Source organism: Aethalodelphis obliquidens, unplaced genomic scaffold (genome assembly GCF_003676395.1).
Source record: "Aethalodelphis obliquidens isolate GAN/ISIS:26980383/991018 unplaced genomic scaffold, ASM367639v1 scaffold51, whole genome shotgun sequence".
NCBI classification, from domain to species: Eukaryota; Metazoa; Chordata; class Mammalia; order Artiodactyla; family Delphinidae; genus Aethalodelphis; species Aethalodelphis obliquidens.
Window position 1 is genome coordinate 1,596,835 of NW_020837995.1, and position 19,602 is coordinate 1,616,436.

At 43.3% G+C, this 19,602-nt stretch overlaps 1 protein-coding gene across 2 annotated transcripts in view; it reads right to left on the minus strand.

The window, feature by feature from the left end:
• Positions 1 to 19,602, minus strand: part of RYR3 (ryanodine receptor 3) — a 557,080-nt gene that overhangs the window by 152,107 nt on the left and 385,371 nt on the right. For both annotated transcript variants that reach the window (XM_027083790.1, XM_027083789.1), the window contains exon 38: positions 18,713 to 18,850. In XM_027083790.1, coding sequence (XP_026939591.1) covers positions 18,713 to 18,850 — 138 coding nt within the window. The remainder of the gene's footprint in view (positions 1 to 18,712; positions 18,851 to 19,602) is intronic.

Consider the following 19,602-nt stretch of genomic DNA (forward strand, 5'->3'; position numbering starts at 1 on the left):
GACATTCCACATAAGAAGAAAGGATTAGAGTGTCTTCAAATTAGAACTAGCCTTACTTAGTACACCGGTTTGGGAGCCCAGGTAGTCATTTGTTGGTAAGTTGTTTATTTCCTTCCTCTTGTCACTTTGTAACCTCCTATTGGACCTCAGAACCTCAAGCCCAAACATTCTGTGAACCTAGCAAGCAAATTCTCTGGGGAGTCACCCATCATACGTGGTATAACGCTTTTCTAAATGGTCAAATTACCAGCTTTGCCATGCCAACTACAGTAAGAGAAAGGCCATTTATTCTCACGGTGCAGGTTTAAATTTTTAGGCTTCAGAGGTCTGAAAAGAATCTTTTCATCTCTAAATTTAGACCGCAGTCCAAGTGGCCATCAAACAATGAAGTGCATGCTTATTATCAGAGAGATGCTGGCCACTGGCAAAGCAAATCCCTGCAGCTTACAGATTCCAAACCTATGCTGGTGTTACATTTCTTTGAGTGTGCTCTTAAATCTGGGTCAGTTTGGAAGAAAAAGTGTTCCCAATTACATTGTGGAGAGGGTGCAAACAAAACGGCACTGCCCTTAGTTTAAACTTAGAAAGCAATTTATAATGCTCACACTTACAATGGGAAAAGAAAAATAATTATGTGTCTCTAAATTACGTACACTTATTTTTAAATTCTAGGTGATTAAACAGTCAGCTTGTGGCATGCTGCAAATGCCCTGGAGGCGTAACAGTTGGTCGATCAATTCCGAGTAGAAAGAACAAGTGTATTTTGACCTCTGCTTTCTTCCTCCCTGGGGTAGGGGGAATAATGCCCCTCTACACCCCCGCCAAGATGTTCAGCTCTAAATTCTCAGAACCTGTGAATATGTTACCTTACATGGCAAAGATACTTTGCAGATGTGTTTAAGTGAAGGATCTCGAGATGGGAAGATTATCCCGGGTTATCTGGGTGGGCTCAATGTAACCACAAGTGTCCTTTTAAGAGGGAGGCAGGAGGGTTAGAGTCAGAGAAGGACTCGTGATGACAGAAGCAGAGGTTGGACCGGTAACTGCTGGAGGGGCCACCAGTCGAAAAATGCAGGAGGCCTTTTGAAGTTGGGAAAGGCAAGAAGAGGATTCTCTCCAGAGGACTGCAATGCTACTAACCTGTTTTAGACTTGTGACCTCCACAGCTGGGTGCTAACAAATTTGTGTTGTTTTAAGCCACCAAGTTCGTGGTAATTTGTTACACCAGCAGCAGGAAACTAATATAGTTCCACGGATAGGAAGTCCTGGGTTGAGGATATCTGACTGTTTTCCTGAAGCTCCAAATCAGACTGGAGCATCTCAGTGAGCAAGTACTACAGACCCTGGGACCTGAGAGAGAGCCGGTTTTCTAAATTTTTTATGAGGCAACTGGAGTAAATAAATGACAGGGTTGCTGACAAAAGCAGAGCCTCTCTGGATCTGGCCCAGAGCTTGTGTCAAACGAGAACAACATCAAATGCAGAAAGTACCTGCCGTAGAACCGCTGTGGCCCATTAGATAACGTACACACATCACAGACAGCACCTTCTCTAGTTCCCGTGACACAGCCTTTTGGCCTCTACTCCCCCTCTGAACATCAAGGGTAGAAACGCCTACATCTCAACACTACCCGCTGAGTATATGAAAGATGCTGTAGGTGATGACCATCATGGCATAATGAATACTCCTGACAATGAGCCAGCATCCATTTGACCATCCTTCCTTCTTAACTCTGCTTTTGTACTGATATCTGCCTCTCTGCCTTATGGCCCATGTTCCTCTGTGAAAGGACCCAACACCACTACAAAGGTGGCTCTGTTGACTAAGTCACCAGCACATGTTATTTCCTAGGTCACACTCATCGGTTCATAAGTTGACCCATGATCGAGTTCTCCCATCAAAGGTGATCTCAGGATCCTTGCCTCGAATATCAGGGCAGAAGAAACTTCCTTGCTTTTCCCTGGGACACTGTAATGCATGGATGTAAGGCCCAGAACTACAGCCACCATGCTGGCTGGGGACGTGAGCAGAGCCAAGGGATTAACTCAACCGGGGCCTGGCTCCATCTCTAAACCTCCAGATACGCCAGTCAAAAAAGTCCCTTGTCAGCTACTCTACCTGAATTGGGCTTTCTGTTCTTTTTTGATGAAAGCGTCTGAAATGATAATTGTGGAGGTGAAGTTCTTACGTATGACCTGTGCTTTGTATATTCACTTCAGAAGCTGAGAGGGATACCAACTTCTAAGTATCAGAACATTAAACTGAGCACTGCTTTAGTGAATTCTTATACTCCCTTCCCTTACCCCGTGAAGTAGGAATTATTATTCTCTTTTTTACAGAGAAGAAAACTGAAACATACAGAAGTTACAGAAATTTGCCTAACGTCATAAGTAGTAAATGAGCGAACAGGGATTCAAACCTTGCCTGCTAGAATCTAAACCCATCGACTTTACCATCTTAGCGTTGCTTACTCTCAATAGCTTCATAAAATTCAGAAATAGTTATCTTTATTAATGCTTTATATTTATATTATACTGCTTAGATGGTCTCTTAATAAACTCCAAAATGGATTCAGAAATAAATCCTGAAAATCATAAAGCTTTAGCTCTTTTTCTAACTGACTCTAGCTGGGCACATGAGCTACTCTCTCAGAGCCTTGGACTCTTCACCCATAAAATGAAGTGAACAATATAAACTCCATGTTGAAGAAAATGAATGGGAGTACGGTCTAGTGACAAGAGTGCGGGGTACTTTGTTCCTGCTCTGCCTGTGTGACTTTGGTCAAGATGCTTTACCTCTCTGTGTCTCTGTTCACTTCTATGAAGTCAAGTCACTTGTGGTTTTATATTCTATGATTCTGTGTCTATCCAACCCACTGAGCTCTTAAAAGTATTGTTCTAATTTATTAAAATGGTAAATGAATGCCTATGGCTTCATCGGGTAAAACTGATGAGCACCAAGAATTTTACCACTGCTTTTTTTTTTTTTTTTTTTGCAGTATGTGGGCCTCTCACTGTTATGGTCTCTCCCGTTGCGGAGCACAGGCTCCGGACACGCAAGCTCAGCGGCCATGGCTCACGGGCCCAGCCACCCCGCGGCATGTGGGATCTTCCCGGACCAGGGCATGAACCTGTGTCCTCTGCATCGGCAGGCGGACTCTCAACCACTGCGCCACCAGGGAAGCCCTACCACTGCTTTTTAATGCTACCCAGCTTGCTCTTACCCATGATGTCACCCAGCTTGCTCTTACTAATACTGAAACCTGAGATTGAGGAAGTAAAATCTTAAAATGCCAGCAGTTCCTGACCATGGTGAGGAAGTGGTCATTATCAAAGCATCACTGCACACCGCTAATCACTTACATCGAGGAGATGAGCTGTGGAAACTTGATGGCCTTTCTGATGACTGTCCTGATTGCTGAAGTAGAAAGAGCCCTTCCTATGCCAGGGGTCAGATGGCACAATAACACTCTCCAGATTTAGTTGGGGAGATTTACTGGGGAAAGTCTCATGCCCTCTGTGCTCTGAGCTCCAGAGCTTCCTTGGGGCTGAACGTCTGGTCTGTGTTACAAAGTATCCAAATACTTAGACTTCTGAGCAGAGAAGGTCAGGGAGAAAGTCAAACCCATCCACTCCAAGGAGATTTGGAAAATTCATCATGCTCGTTTCTCTGAACTTGCCTGGTGCCTCTCTGTCTCGGGCTGTGCCCTTGGTGGCACTTTTGCCTCATTTCAGTAGAACAAGGATGCTATTGAGATCACTGAGAACAAGGTTACAAGGCCCTGAAAACCTGAAAGGCAAAGCCTGCAAAGACAACTGGACATTGTTATTCTAAGAAAGAACTGCTCTGTTTACGACGGGGCCCAATGAACAGGCACTGGCTGTCAGACCCCCAGAGACATGTGATGCGCACGCACCCCACTGCTTGGCTCTGCAGCAGGCAGCTGAACGTCTAAGAAAGCACCCAGCTCTCGTTCATCTCAGCTCTTCATTTAATTTTGGGACATGACTCCTTGTTTCCTTCTCTACGGGCTTCCTTGGCTGGGGAATAAGGATAAAAGTTCAGGCTGCTTGCTAGAACATCGTACTTCTCACAACAGTAGTAGCCAGTATTTACTAAGAGCTTCCTGTGTGTCAGACTCTGTGCTAAATGCTGAATCTGAATTTTTACTTAACCCTCATGACCACCATGTAAGAATAGAAAAGACAGACGTGGCAGGAACTGAGTTTCTCCAACATGGATGGCCGTTGTTAGACTAACCCTCACTTTATTTTATTTATTTATTTATTTATTTATTTATTTATTTTCCCAGTACACGGGCCTCTCACTGTTGTGGCCTCTCCCGTTGCGGAGCACAGGCTCGGGACCTGCAGGCCCAGCGGCCGTGGCTCACGGGCCCAGCCGCCCCGCGGCATGTGGGATCTTCCCGGACCGGGGCACGAACCCGCGTCCCCTGCATCGGCAGGCGGACCCCCAACCACTGCGCCACCAGGGAAGCCCCTCACTTTATTTTTTATGTTGGCAAAGAAGCACTTCAATTTAATAAACGAACCAAGGATCTTGTAAATAGGGGGTCTGCTGAGGCAGTGGGGGAGTGAGTGCTGTACAGGAGACAGAGCGTCTCACCTCTCTGCACAACTGGACCCTACAAACTGCCCAGTCTCGCTGGCCTGGCTGCCCTGGACCTTGACTCTCAGGGCCCGCCATATGGGGACAGTCTCGTGGCGGTCGGCTATTTCTGCTAAATCTGTTTCCCTCCCTCAGTGGTTTTCTACCTTGGCCAGAGCATCCCCACTTGTGAAGCACACAGCTTCATCCCCAGGACCGTTTCCCCAGCTGGCCGGCCACCCCCTCCCGTTAGAGGCAGCCCCGCAAAGCACCAGTGGGGCTCACGGTGCCGGTTCTGCCAGCCCATCTCTTCAGCCTCCTGGGGTCTCATCCATCATATGGAGATAATTAGCCTGTTGTTTCTAAAATAGTCAACCAGCCTCATAATCACTTTCTCAAGAACACTCAGGCGATTAAATGACCGATGATGACAACAGGGTAAAGAGAACAGATGATGTTTGCTGATGTGGTAGGGAGGGAAATCTCTGAGATGAAGACGAAGCACAGATGGGACAGCAAAGGACTCAGGGACCTGAGGTCTCTGTCTCTACTCTGTTGGGAAAGCACTCAAATTGCTTGTATTTTAGTTTCTATGTCTTATTCACCGTGGAGAATAAACTGACGGTGAGGCAAACTCCCAGCCATGCGTCCTTGACGTCTGTGCTTCCCTGTCCGCCCCTTCACTGCCTCCCGCCCTCGCCCAGCATCCCTGTAACAGTTCTGAAAGGGCAGGGTCCCTGCCCTGGACGTGGAGCTTGATTCCCATCTTGGCCTCTTTTTCACATGTTGCAAGAACCTCGTCCAAATTATTTTGCTTCTCTCAGGCTCAGCGGCGTAGCGTACAAAATGGGAATCTGCCTGCCACTATATCTGGCTGTTTGCTGTGGGATAAACTCAGATGAGGTAAAACTCTGGTTCTAGCACAGAACCTGGCACAAAGCTGGTGCTCAGTCGATGGTAGTTTTTCCCTCTCCTGACAGACTCTCTTCTCCATCGCGAGAATGCAAGCTACTCCGAGGGTGGGCCTCACATCGGCTGATCAAACAGATGCAGAACACCTCTTACGCATGGATTTCTGTGGCGCTCTGGACTGGGAGCCAGTGCACGATCACGAGTTCCGACCCTGCTCTGCCATCTATCGGTGGGCAAGTCACCGCATGCCTCGGATTCTCTACTTCCTCATCTCTAAGCTGGGACTCACAATGCCTGTTTCATCTGCCAGGCAGGGCTAGCCAGTAGATTGAGACCAGGTGTGGAAAATCTTCTTGCGTCTCCTACGGAGCTAAATAAAAGTTAAGCTCTGCCTCCCCCCACCCCCATGTCTGTTAACACAGTCACCCATCCTGTCCCATCGGTAATGCAAAGACCATCTGTAACCCCTTCCTCTTCCTCATATTTCCAACTGGTCATCAAGATATGCCAACCCTACTTTTAGAATGTGGCTGGCCCCTTGAGCTCACTTCTTGCTGTTAACACCTGTATTATGTTTTTTTTTTTTTCCTGCTGTGACAAATCAGCACAAACTTGGTGGCAAAACGATACCAATTTGCTATCTTACAGTTTTAGAGATGAGAAGTCTGACCCAGATATGGGTAAACCCAGACTGGGCTAAAATCATGGTGTGGCAGGTGCACTTCTTTCTGAAGGCCCCAAGGGAGACTCCATTTCCTTGCTTTTTCTAGCTTCTAGAGGATTCTGGCATTCCTTGGCTCATGGGCTCTTCCACCAGGAGACTTGAGCCAGGCCCTTCTCATGTCCCCAACCCTCTAACTCTCGTCTGCCACCTTCTTTCACCTTTAAGGACCCTTGTGATTACTTTGGGTCCACTCCGGAAATCCAGAATTCCCTACTTTAAGGCCAGCTGATAAGCAGCCTTAATTCCTCTTGCAATTAAGTTTCCCTTTGTCATTTAACATATATATAGGTTCCAGGGATATGGACATCTGTGGGATCACTATCCCTCCTACCACACCACCCTTATTTAAGTCCTCAGAACTTCACATCTAGGGCACTGCAGCGATGTCCCAATGGGCCCCCATACCTCCAATGTATCCCTGCTGCAGTCCTTTGGATGGTTATCTTGCTAAAATAGATCGACCGGTGCTAAATACAGTGTCTGAGATATGGCAGGTGATCAACAAACATTTTAATAGCCAAAAAATGCTTGAAATTAGTGCTCACTCTGTGCCAGGCACACTTCAAGGCACTTTGCATGTATTAACTAATTTAATCATCGCATCAACCAAACGAGGGAAGCATTAATGCTATGTCCATCGTAACGATGAGAAAACTGAGGCACAGAGACATGGTCACATGTTCACTCTCATAGTGAGAGTGGCAGAGCTAGAATTTAAGACCAGGCAGCCTAACTCCAGAGTCCTGTGCTCATAACTACCTCATTATTTTTTAAAAATTTTATTTATATATGTGTGTGTGTGTGTGCGTGTGTGTGTGTGTATGCCATGCTGCACAGCTTGCGGCATCTTAGTTCCCCGACCAGGGATCAAACCGGGGCCCCCAGCAGTGGAAGCGTGGAGTCCTAACCACTGGACCGCCAGGGAAGTCCCTACCTCACTGTTACTGAATAAAAGAACAATTTAGTCCTCAAGAACCTTTCATCGTCATTGCTATAATGTTATTATATAAATAATATGGATGGGAATTAGACTCAGGTGGACAAAGGTTTGAATTTTTATGCCACCCCTGTGTGACTCTGGAAAGTTATTTAATCTATCTTTACTTCAGTTTCTTCAACTGTAAAATAGGAATAATACTGTCAACTGCATATTTCGTTGTGAGAATTAAATGAGGTAATACTTACAGAGTGCTTAAGACAATGCTCAGGACACAGTGGGTACCATGTAAATGTCAATGCCTCCTCCCAGCAGCTGTAAGGCCAAGTAGTATAAAATACACAGCAACAGTAACATGTCACACTCCAAGACGGAATATAGTTTAACTGCTGGATTTTTCAAGACACTCTGCTCTAACACGACCCTACCTTTCCACTCTTCCTTATTCTACTCCTCTTATAATTCAGCCAATCTCAACTCATTGCCACTCTTGGAATATGAATTTTTTTTGCCTCTGGGCTTTGTTGAAGTAGCTCCTTTCACCAAAAATACCTCTCCCTTATGTATCCACCCAACTATGTTCTTTATGGACACTTTTCCAATCCCCCTCCTCTGGTCACCTACTGTCCTTTAACTATAGCACATCTGACCTCATGTTATATCGAGTTGCCTGTCCACACATATTCACTCCTTTGTCTGTGACGTCCTTGTTTTCTTCATCTTTGTGAGCCTCAAATGACTAACATGCATTGGAGGTCAAAAAGATTTGTGCCGATGAGCTGAATGTGGAAACAAGTAAGGTGTGGTCCCAGTAAGAAAATAAACAGGTATACAGACACTCCACCTGAGGTGGAAAGTCACACATGCCCTGTTAGAAATTCCACAATGTGGCAGGGGCAGGGTGATGGAGGATGAGACTGAAAAAAGGACAACATGGAGGAAGTATCTGTGTGTGTATGTCTCAGGGAGAAGCTGTTTGGAGAGAATCTAAAGGGGCTTAGAAATACTGCCTGAGTGCCACAGATATACCTACTGCTAAGTTATCTTACTTTGTGTGTGAGTATTTGGGTTGGAGCCCAAGACTTATTTTGGTGGCGATCAGTAGACTTTTTTCCCTCCTCAGCATGAGAAAAGGCTGCAGCATTTAGGTGGGGGGAGGATTTTGGTCTAGGGCTCAGGTTATGCAGTGACTGGGTGAGAGCTGATACAGGTAGCAGCTTTCTTTGCAGAGATTATGAAAAAACCTGCCACAGAGAAAGCGCTCAGAGAATGACAGAGGTCAGGAAGGCACCAACTTTGAGCTGTGAAGTGACAGGTGATTTTTATTTTGTTAAATTTAGAATTTAGCAGAAAGAGCTGGTTGGCCTCTTCTGGAGGGATAACTCAGGGGCTACAGATTTATATTCAAGGAAACCCTACTTACATTGTAGTGTGCAAGAAGCACTGGCCTCCAACGAACAGGCAAAAGATTTTCTAGGGAATGTGATGGACTGGGATATTAAAAAAGAAATGTGACTTACTATGGTGGGCTGCTACTATTAGAGGGCTTTTTTTTTTAACCTCTTCACTATCATATAATCTTTTGATCAGATTGTACCAACTTCCAGCACAATATGACTTGGAATTAGTTTGGGCAAATCCCTGTAACACCAAACCAGTTAGCAGGACTCTTATGGGTTTCAGGACACTTGCTTCCTCTTTCCTAAAAGCTGAGGTCCCCTGCAGTTTACCTGGCCAACACCAACTGCTCGTAGAGGAGAAGTTGCACCACCTGCCCTGAAAACCCTGAGTCCAGATCTTTGGCTGGGTTAACTTTTTGATGTTAAAATTTTGACTTCTGTTGGGTTCAGATTCCTATGCATAACAATGATTCACAGGAGCAAGTTACCTCACAGATGCAGTAAGCAAGATAAAAAGATGAAGGTTTTAAGAAGCCATTCTGTATGTACTGATAATATGTATAATATGTGGGTTGAGGGCTCATGGATACACATGCTGAAAAATTCTTTGGCAAATGTCGTATCATGGGACAATGGAAACAGCGTGGAATCAGAGTCAGAAGACCTTAGTCAAGTCACAGCTTTACTCATCTTGTTGCCATTCTAGATCTGGAAATTTTTCTGGAACTAGGTAAGGGTGGAAAGAATTAGTGCATGAACAAGTAGCCCTTAACTCTTCCGAGTCCTATGTTCATCACCTACACAATGGAGGAGTGAAAAAAAAACTAACGGCAGTAAACTAATATATATGAACTATTTGGTAAACTGTCAGTTCACTATAGCATGCAATTCTCATTATCTAAACTTTTAATATTTTATCAAATGCAAGGGTAAGAAATCATAAGCAATAACGAGCAAAGTTACCAATATTTTAAAGGATTAGAAACCTTTATGGCAACTGGCTATGCATTCAGAAACATCAGTTCCATTCAATCAAGTGAAAAACTATTTTGCGGGGTACGGCACTTAAACCATCCCCAAGATTTTCTCTTAAAATGTCAGCCCTGGGGTTTCCGGGAAGATGGCGGAAGAGTAAGACGCGGAGATCACCTCCCTCCCCACAGATACACCAGAAATACATCACACGTGGAACAACTCCTACAGAACACCTACTGAACGCTAGCAGAAGACCTCAGACCTCCCAAAAGGCAAGAAACGCCCCCACGTACCTGGATAGGGCAAAAGAAAAAAAGAATAAACAGAGACAAAAGGATAGGGACCGTACCTGCACCAGTGGGAGGGAGCCGTGAAGGAGGAAATGTTCCCACACACTAGGAAGCCCCTTCGCGGGCGGAGACTGCGGGTGGCGGAGGGGGAAAGCTTCGAAGCCGCGGAGGAGAGCACAGCTACAGGGGTACCGAGAACAAAGATTCCGGCACAGAGGATCGGTGCCGACCAGCACTCACCAGCCCGAGAGGCTTGTCGGCTCACCCGCCGGGCCGGGCGGGGCTGGGAGCTGAGGCCCCGGGCTTCGGTCGGAGTGCCGGGAGAGGACTGGGGTTGGCGGCGTGAACACAGCCTACAGGGGGTTAGTGCGCCAAGGCTAGCCGGGAGGGAGTCCGGGGAAAAGTCTGGACCTGCCGAAGAGGCAAGAGACTTTTTCTTCCCTCTTTGTTTCCTGGTGCGCAAAAAGAGGGGATTAAGAGCGTTGCTTAAAGGAGCTCCAGAGACGGGCGCGAGCCGCGGCTAAAAGCGCGGACCCCAGAGACGGGCAGGAGACGCTAAGGCTGCTGCTGCCGCCACCAAGAAGCCTGTGTGCGAGCACAGGTCACTCTCCACACCCCCCTTCGGGAGCCTGTGCAGCCCGCCACTGCCAGGGTCCCGGGATCCAGGGACAACTGCCCCGGAAGAACGCACGGCGCGCCTCAGGCTGGTGCAACGTCAGGCTGTCACGCCGGCCTCTGCCGCCGCAGGCCCGCCCCGCACTCAGTGCCCCTCCCTCCGCCCCGCCTGAGTGAGCCAGGGCCCCCAGTCAGCTGCTCCTTTAACCCCATCCTGTCTGAGTGAAGAACAGACGACCTCCAGCTACCTACACGCAGAGGCGGGGCCAAATCTAAAGCTGAGCCCCTGGGAGCTGTGAGAACGAAGAAGAGAAAGGGAAATCTCTCCCTGCAGCCTCAGAAGCAGCGGATTAAAGCTCCATGATCAACTTGATGTACCCTGCATCTGTGGAATACATGAATAGACAACGAATCATCCCAAATTAAGGAGGTGGACTTTGAGAGCAAGATTTATGATTTTTTTCCCCTTTTCCTCTTTTTGTGAGTGTGTATGTGTATGCTTCTGTGTGTGATTTTGTCTGTATAGCTTTGCTTCCACCATTTGTCCTAGGGTTCTACCGGTCCGTTTTTTTTGTTTAATAATTATTTTTTATTTTAATAACTTTATTTTATTTTACTTTATCTTCTTTCATTCTTTCCTTCCTTCCCTCCTTTAGACAACGAATCATCCCAAATTGAGGAGGTGGACTTTGAGAGCAAGATTTATGATTTTTTCCCTTTTTCCTCTTTTTGTGAGCATGTATGTGTATGTTTCTGTTTGAGATTTTGACTGTATAGCTTTGCTTCCACCATTTGTCCTAGGGTTCTATCTGTCCATTTTTTTTAAATCTTTCTTTTCTTAATTATTTTTTTATTTTAATAACTTTATTATATTTTATCTTACTTTATTTTATTTAACTTTATCTTCTTTATTTCTTTTTTTCCTTCATTCGCTCCTTCCTTCCTTCCTCCCTCCCTCCCTCCCTCCTTTCTTTCTACTTCTACTAATTCTTTCTTTCTACTTTTTCTCCCTTTTATTCTAAGCCGTGTGGATGAAAGGCTCTTCGTGCTGCAGCCAGGAGTCAGTGCTGTGCCTCTGAGGTGGGAGAGCCAACTTCAGGACACTGGTCCACAAGAGACCTCCCAGCTCCACATAATATATCAAACGGTGAAAATCTCCCAGAGATCTCCATCTCAACACCAGCACCCAGCTTCACTCAACGACCAGAAAGCTACAGTGCTGGACATCCTATGCTAAACAACTAGCAAGACAGGAACACAACCCCACCCATTAGCAGACAGGCTGCCTAAAACCATAATAAGTCCACAGACACCCCAAAACACACCACCAGACATGGACCTGCCCACCAGAAAGATAAGATCCAACCTCATCCACCAGAACACAGGCACTAGTCCCCTCCACCAGGAAGCCTACACAACCCACTGAACCAATCTTAGCCACTGGAGACAGACACCAAAAACAACAGGAACTACGAACCTGCAGCCTGCAAAAAGGAGACCCCAAACACAGTAAGATAAGCAAAATGAGAAGACAGAAAAACACACAGCAGATGAAGGAGCAAGATAAAAACCCACCAGACCTAACAAATGAAGAGGAAATAGGCAGTCTACCTGAAAAAGAATTCAGAATAATGATGGTAAAGATGATCCAAAATCTTGGAGACAGAATGGAGAAAATACAAGAAACATGTAACAAGGACCTAGAAGAACTACAGAGCAAACAAACAATGATGAACAACACAATAAATGAAATTAAAATTTCTCCATAAGGAATCAAGAGCAGAATAACTGAGGCAGAAGAACAGATAAGTGACCTGGAAGATAAAATAGTGGAAGTAACTACCGCAGAATAAAGGAAAAAGAATGAAAAGAATTGAGGATAGTCTCAGAGATGTGTAGGACAACATTAAATGCAACAACATTCAAATTACAGGGGTCCCAGAAGAAGAAGAGAAAAACAAAGGGTCTGAGAAAATATTTGAAGAGATTATAGTTGAAAACTTCCCTAATATGGGAAAGGAAATAGTCAATCAAGTCCAGGAAGCACAGAGAGTCCCATACAGGATAAATCGAAGGAGAAACACGCCAAGGCACATATTAATCAAACTGTCAAACATTAAATACAAAGAAAACATATTAAAAGCAGCAAGGGGAAAACAACAAATAACACACAAGGGAATCCCTATAAGGTTAACAGCTGATCTTTCAGCAGAAACTCTGCAAGCCAGAAGGGACTGGCAGGACATATTTAAACTGATGAAGGAGAAGAAACTGCAACCAAGATTACTCTACCCAGCAAGGATCTCATTCAGATTTGATGGAGAAATTAAAAGCTTTACAGACAAGCAAAAGCTGAGAGAGTTCAGCACCACCAAACCAGCTTTACAACAACTGCTAAAGGAACTTCTCTAGGCAAGAAACACAAGAGAAGGAAAAGACCTACAATAATGAACCCAAAACAATTAAGAAAATGGGAATAGGAACATACATATCGATAATTACCTTAAATGTAAATGGACTAAATGCTCCCACCAAAAGACAGAGATTGGCTGAATGGATACAAAAACAAGACCCATATATTTGCTGTCTACAAGAGACCCACTTCAGACCTAGAGACACATACAGACTGAAAGTGAGGGGATGGAAAAAGATATTCCATGCAAATGGAAACCAAAAGAAAGCTGGAGTAGCAATTCTCACATCAGACAAAATAGACTTTAAAATAAAGACTATTACAAAAGACAAAGAAGGACACTACATAATGATCAAGGGATTGATCCAAGAAGAATATATAACAATTGTAAATATTTATGCACCCAACATAGGAGCACCTCAATACATAAGGCATATACTAAGAGCCATAAAAAGAGAAATCGACAGTAACACATTCATAGTAGGGGACTTTAACACCCAACTTTCACCAATGGACAGATCATCCAAAATGAAAATAAATAAGGAAACACAAGCTTTAAATGATACATTAAACAAGATGGACTTAACTGATATTTATAGGACATTCCATCCCAAAACAACAGAATACACATTTTTCTCAAGTGCTCATGGAACATTCTCCAGGATAGATCATATCTTGGGTCACAAATCAAGTCTTGGTAAATTTAAGAAAATTGAAATTGTATCAAGTATCTTTTCCGACCACAACGCTATAAGACTAGATATCAATTACAGGGAAAGATCTGTAAGAAATACAAACACATGGAGGCTAAACAATACACTACTTAATAACGATGTGATCAATGAAGAAATCAAAGAGGAAATAAAAAAATACCTAGAAACAAAAGACAATGGAGACACGATGACCAAAAATCTATGGGATGCAGCAAAAGAAGTTCTAAGAGGGAAGTTTATAGCAATACAATGCTACCTTAAGAAACAGGAAACATCTCAAACAAACAACCTAACCTTGCACCTAAAGCAATTAGAGAAAGAAGAACAAAAGAACCCCAAAGTTAGCAGAAGGAAAGAAGTCATAAAAGTCAGATCAGAAATAAATGAAAAAGAAATGAAGGAAACGATAGCAAAGATCAATAAATCTAAAAGCTGGTTCTTTGAGAAGATAAACAAAATTGATAAACCATTAGCCAGACTCATCAAGAAAAAAAGGGAGAAGACTCAAATCAATAGAATTAGAAATGAAGAAGGAGAAGTAACAACTGACACTGCAGAAATACAAAAGATCATGAGAGATTACTACAAGCAACACTATGCCAATAAAATGGACAACCTGGAAGAAATGGACAAATTCTTAGAAATGCACAACCTGCCAAGACTGAATCAGGAAGAAATAGAACATATGAACAGACCAATCACAAGCACTGAAATTGAAACTGTGATTAAAAATCTTCCAACTAACAAAAGCCCAGGACCAGATGGCTCCCCAGGCGAATTCTATCAAACATTTAGAGAAGAGCTAACACCTATCCTCCTCAAACTCTTCCAAAATATAGCAGAGGGAGGAACACTCCCAAACTCATTCTACGAGGCCACCATCACCCTGATACCAAAACCAGACAAGGATGTCACAAAGAAAGAAAACTACAGGCCAATATCACTGATGAACACAGATGCAAAAATCCTCAACAAAATACTAGCAAACAGAATCCAACAGCACATTAAAAGGATCAAGCGGGGTTTATTCCAGGAATGCAAGGATTCTTCAATATACACAAATCAATCAACGTGATACACCATATTAACAAATTGAAGGAGAAAAACCATATGATCATCTCAATAGATGCAGAGAAAGCTTTCGACAAAATTCAACACCCATTTATGATAAAAACCCTCCAGAAAGTAGGCATAGAGGGAACTTTCCTCAACATAATAAAGGCCATATATGACAAACCCACAGCCAACATCGTCCTCAATGGTGAAAAACTGAAAGCATTTCCACTAAGATCAGGAACAAGACAAGGTTGCCCACTCTAACCACTCTTATTCAACAGAGTTTTGGAAGTTTTAGCCACAGCAATCAGAGAGGAAAAGGAAATAAAAGGAACTCAAATCAGAAAAGAAGAAGTAAAGCTGTCACTGTTTGCAGATGACATGATACTACACATAGAGAATCCTAAAGATGCTACCAGAAAACTACTAGAGCTAATCAATGAATTTGGTAAAGTAGCAGGATACAAAATTAATGCACAGAAATCTCTGGCATTCCTATACACTAATCATGAAAAATCTGAAAGTGAAATCAAGAAAACACTCCCATTTACCATTGCAACAAAAAGAATAAAATATCTAGGAATAAACCTACCTAAGGAGACAAAAAACCTGTATGCAGAAAATTATAAGACACTGATGAAAGAAATTAAAGATGATACAAATAGATGGAGAGATATACCATGTTCCTGGATTGGAAGAATCAACATTGTGAAAATGACTCTACTACCCAAAGCAATCTACAGATTCAATGCAATCCCTATCAAACTACCACTGGCATTTTTCACAGAACTGGATCAAAAAATTTTACAATTTGTATGGAAACACAAAAGACCCCAAATTGCCAAGCAATCTTGAGAACAAAAAACGGAGCTGGAGGAATCAGGCTCCCTGACTTCAGACTATACTACAAAGCTACAGTAATCAAGACAGTATGGTACTGGCACAAAAACAGAAAGATAGATCAATGGAATAGGATAGAAAGCCCAGAGATAAATCCACGCACATATGGTCACCTTACCTTTGATAAAGGAGGCAGGAATATACAGTGGAGAAAGGACAAGCCTCTTCAATAAGTGGTGCTGGGAAAACTGGACAGCTACATGTAAAAGTATGAGATTAGATCACTCCCTAACACCATACACAAAAATAAACTCAAAACGGATTAAAGAACTAAATGTAAGGCCAGAAACTACCAAACTCTTAGAGGAAAACATAGGCAGAACACTCTTTGACATAAATCACAGCAAATCCTTTTTGACCCACCTCCTAGAGAAATGGAAATAAAAACAAAAATAAACAAATGGGACCTAATGAAACTTAAAAGCTTTTGCACAGCAAAGGAAACCATAAACAAGACGAAAAGACAACCCTCAGAATGGGCGAAAATATTTGCAAATGAAGCAACTGACAAAGGATTAATCTGCAAAATATATAAGCAGCTCATGCAACTCAATAACAAAAAAACAAACAGCCCAATCCAAAAATGGGCAGAAGACCTGAACAGACATTTCTCCAAAGAAGATATACAGACTGCCAACAAACACATGAAAGAATGCTCAACTTCATTAATCATTAGAGAAATGCAAATCAAAACTACAATGAGATATCATCTCACACAAGTCAGAATGGCCATCATCAAAAAATCTATAAACAATAAATGCTGGAGAGGGTGTGGAGAAAAGGGAGCCCTCTTGCACTGTTGGTGGGAATGTGAATTGGTTCAGCCACTGTGGAGAACAGTATGGAGGTTCCTTAAAAAACTACAAATAGAACTACACTATGACCCTGAAATCCCACTACTGGGCATATACCCTAAGAAAACCATAATTCAAAAAGAGTCATGTACCAAAATGTTCATTGCAGCTCTATTTACAATAGCCCGGAGATGGAAACAACCTAAGTTTCCATCATTGGACGAATGGATAAAGAAGATGTGGCACGTATATACAATGGAATATTACTCAGCCATAAAAAGAAACGACATTGAGCTATCTGTAATGAGGTGGATAGACCCAGAGTCTGTCATACAGAGTGAAGTAAGTGAGAAAGAGAAAGACAAATACTGTATGCTAACACATATATATGGAATCTAAGAAGAAAAAAATGTCATGAAGCACCTAGGGTTTAGACAGGAATAAAGACACAGACCTACTAGAGAATGGTCTTGAGGATATGGGGAGGGGGAAGGGTGAGCTGTGACAAAGCGAGAGAGAGGCATGGACATATATACACTACCAAACGTAAGGTAGATAGCTAGTGGGAAGCAGCTGCATAGCACAGGGAGATCAGCTCGGTGCTTTGTGACCGCCTGGAGGGGTGGGATAGGGAGGGTGGGAGGGAGGGAGACGCAAGAGGGAAGAGATATGGGAAAATATGTATATGTATAACTGATTCACTTTGTTATAAAGCAGAAACTAACACACCATTGTAAAGCAATTATACTCCAATAAAGATGTAAAAAAAAAAAAATGTCAGCCCTGAGTGAGGAGCTTTATGTCCCTGGAACATCTGGCAGGGAACCTGTATCCTGCCAACCAGACATGCTTGGCCACCTTCTATTTCTACTTCTGGGACTGCAGGAAAGAAGACTTATGACACAAAGCTTGAACCTCTCAGAATTCTGCTTGTGGAATGGAAGCAGCATGGGGCGCTCCATGGTGTCTCATGCTGGGGTAGCCTTTCAGGTTTGCACATCCTTCCAGGACAGAACATAATCTTTCTGCCTGAGGCCCGGGGTAGCAATGCTAAAGATTGCAGTCCTTAGAGCTTGGACACCATTCTTAGAGTTAGGGAGACTTCACAGAGCTAGGTGACTTAATCTAAGTGACTCCATTTACCTAACATGAAGCGGTCACCTTGGAGGACCCCCTGGCTGTGACATATTGTTTTAGAAAGAAGCAACCACTTTCAAAACTGACTCTCCACAGGGAATATGGGTCAGCTCAGCCTATTTTTAGTTCTACTTTGGCAGTACCACAAAGGGAGTCTAAACTCACTTTTTTGGACCTTTGAATCATGCTGGCCTGTCCTCACCAAAGACCCCCCCCCCCCACGCCATGGTGACAAATAGGACCGACCAAGGGTTGCCAGTGCAACTGCTTCCAGAGGCTTCTACACTTCTGCTGATAAGTGCGGAGGATTCTTTCCCTTCAGAGATAGTCTGACAAAGATGGAAGGTCAATCGAAAGGGCAATAAGATGTATGAACCCCAAAGCAGTGTTTTCAAACAAACTGAGCACATCTTATCAGTCCATTGCTCTAGTCTATAGTTTGAAAGCATGTTCTAAGATGGATAGGAACAGGGAATAAGATAAAAGGCAATTATATTAAACCTGGGAAATTCCTTCTTCTTTAGACACTGAAATATTTGCAGAATTTGGTACGATGGAGCAGACTGATTATAATATGCAGACAATCTTCCTCTTGAAATGTTAACGGCAATGGACAGTCAACTGCCTTGCAGAACAAATTATGATCTTGTTTCAACATGGGTCAAAATGGTAGGAGTCATCTGTACTATAAGGATTAGAGAAATGATTTGAACAAGGTTCGTGAATGTTGAAAAACAGAAGGTCCAATTCCTCTGGGATGTTATATTAGGAAAATTGTAGCCAAAACCCAACCCCCCCTCCAAACCCCACAATCTATTCCCTTTACTTCTGCCTTATTATTATTACGTTATTTCCTTGCTGGGGCAATTTTCAACGCTAAGGAACCACAAAAAAAAAGTGACAGAAACAACAGTGGTTTAGAAGAGGAAGATTATGAACACATAAAAGAAAGAACAGAACTCTGTTTACAGGCATTTAAAAGTAGACAGACAAGAGCAGACCCACCAAGCAATCCATCCCTAAAAGACGACTCAAAGGAAGTTCCTTAAGTCAGAAGAAAAGCATAGCCCCAAACACATAGCAATAAGTTCTACAAATCATAACAGAACGCTTCCTTGAAGCTAGCTAAGCATCCCTTCTCTATCCCACAGTATTTGCTTAGAAAGTCCGTGATCTTAATTAAGTCTTAGAAGAGCTCCAGGTTGGGGGCAGTGTGATTGAAAGGCTCTGGAACTTACTAGGGCATCTCTCCTCCTCCTCTGTCGGCCGCTCCTTCTCTGGCTTGGAAGAGCCTTTGATTTTATACACCAAGGCACGGAATTTTCCAGTCCAGGAGGCGTCCTCCTCTTCCGCTTCCTCTTCCTCCAGGGGAACCCCTAAGCAAGTCACATAACAGAGTGATAACCTCAAACAGTACATGAAGCCACTAGATGATGGAAAGAACACAGAAACACTGCTTTCCACCCTTTGGAACTTTCTAAGGATACTATAGGCAGCCTCCCCTAAGTATTTATCTACATCATGTCTTTTGGCAAGTTTTTTAAAAAGATGATTTCTTGTATACAAGAACATTAAGTAATTTCAATCCCAAGACTTAACTTTTTCTAACCCATACCCAAAATGGGATCTAGAGTTTCCAAAAAGAGAGTTAACCATGAGTTACTTCAAATGAAAAAGTCATCTCTTATCCACATAGTGCTCAATCCACCCATGTATAAGCAGCACAACTGCTGAGAGCCACTTTAAAACGAGCAGATATGTATCTAAGCAGGGATGGCTGGTTTCGAATCCTTAAGGGCAGACATGGCCATACTTATATCATCGCAGAAGCTAAAAAGCAAAGGGGATCGGAATCTTGGCTCAGCTGGGAGCACAGTCCCAACTATCTAACTTGAGGTAAATTGGGTGAGGTTTATATAAAGATCAGTTCTTTTCTTTCCTTCTTTAGAGACCCAGTTCTCTCTTAGATCTCAGCAAAATTTCTTCTGGGTAGTAGTTTCAGTTATGTATTATGCCAGGATGATGTCCTGTATCTTCTCTGACCCAAACAGTTTTGGAGAGAATCATTTCTTGGACAATTAGTATTGTAGTTTAAAATAGAAAACTAACTTCGCAACCCCCCCCGAGC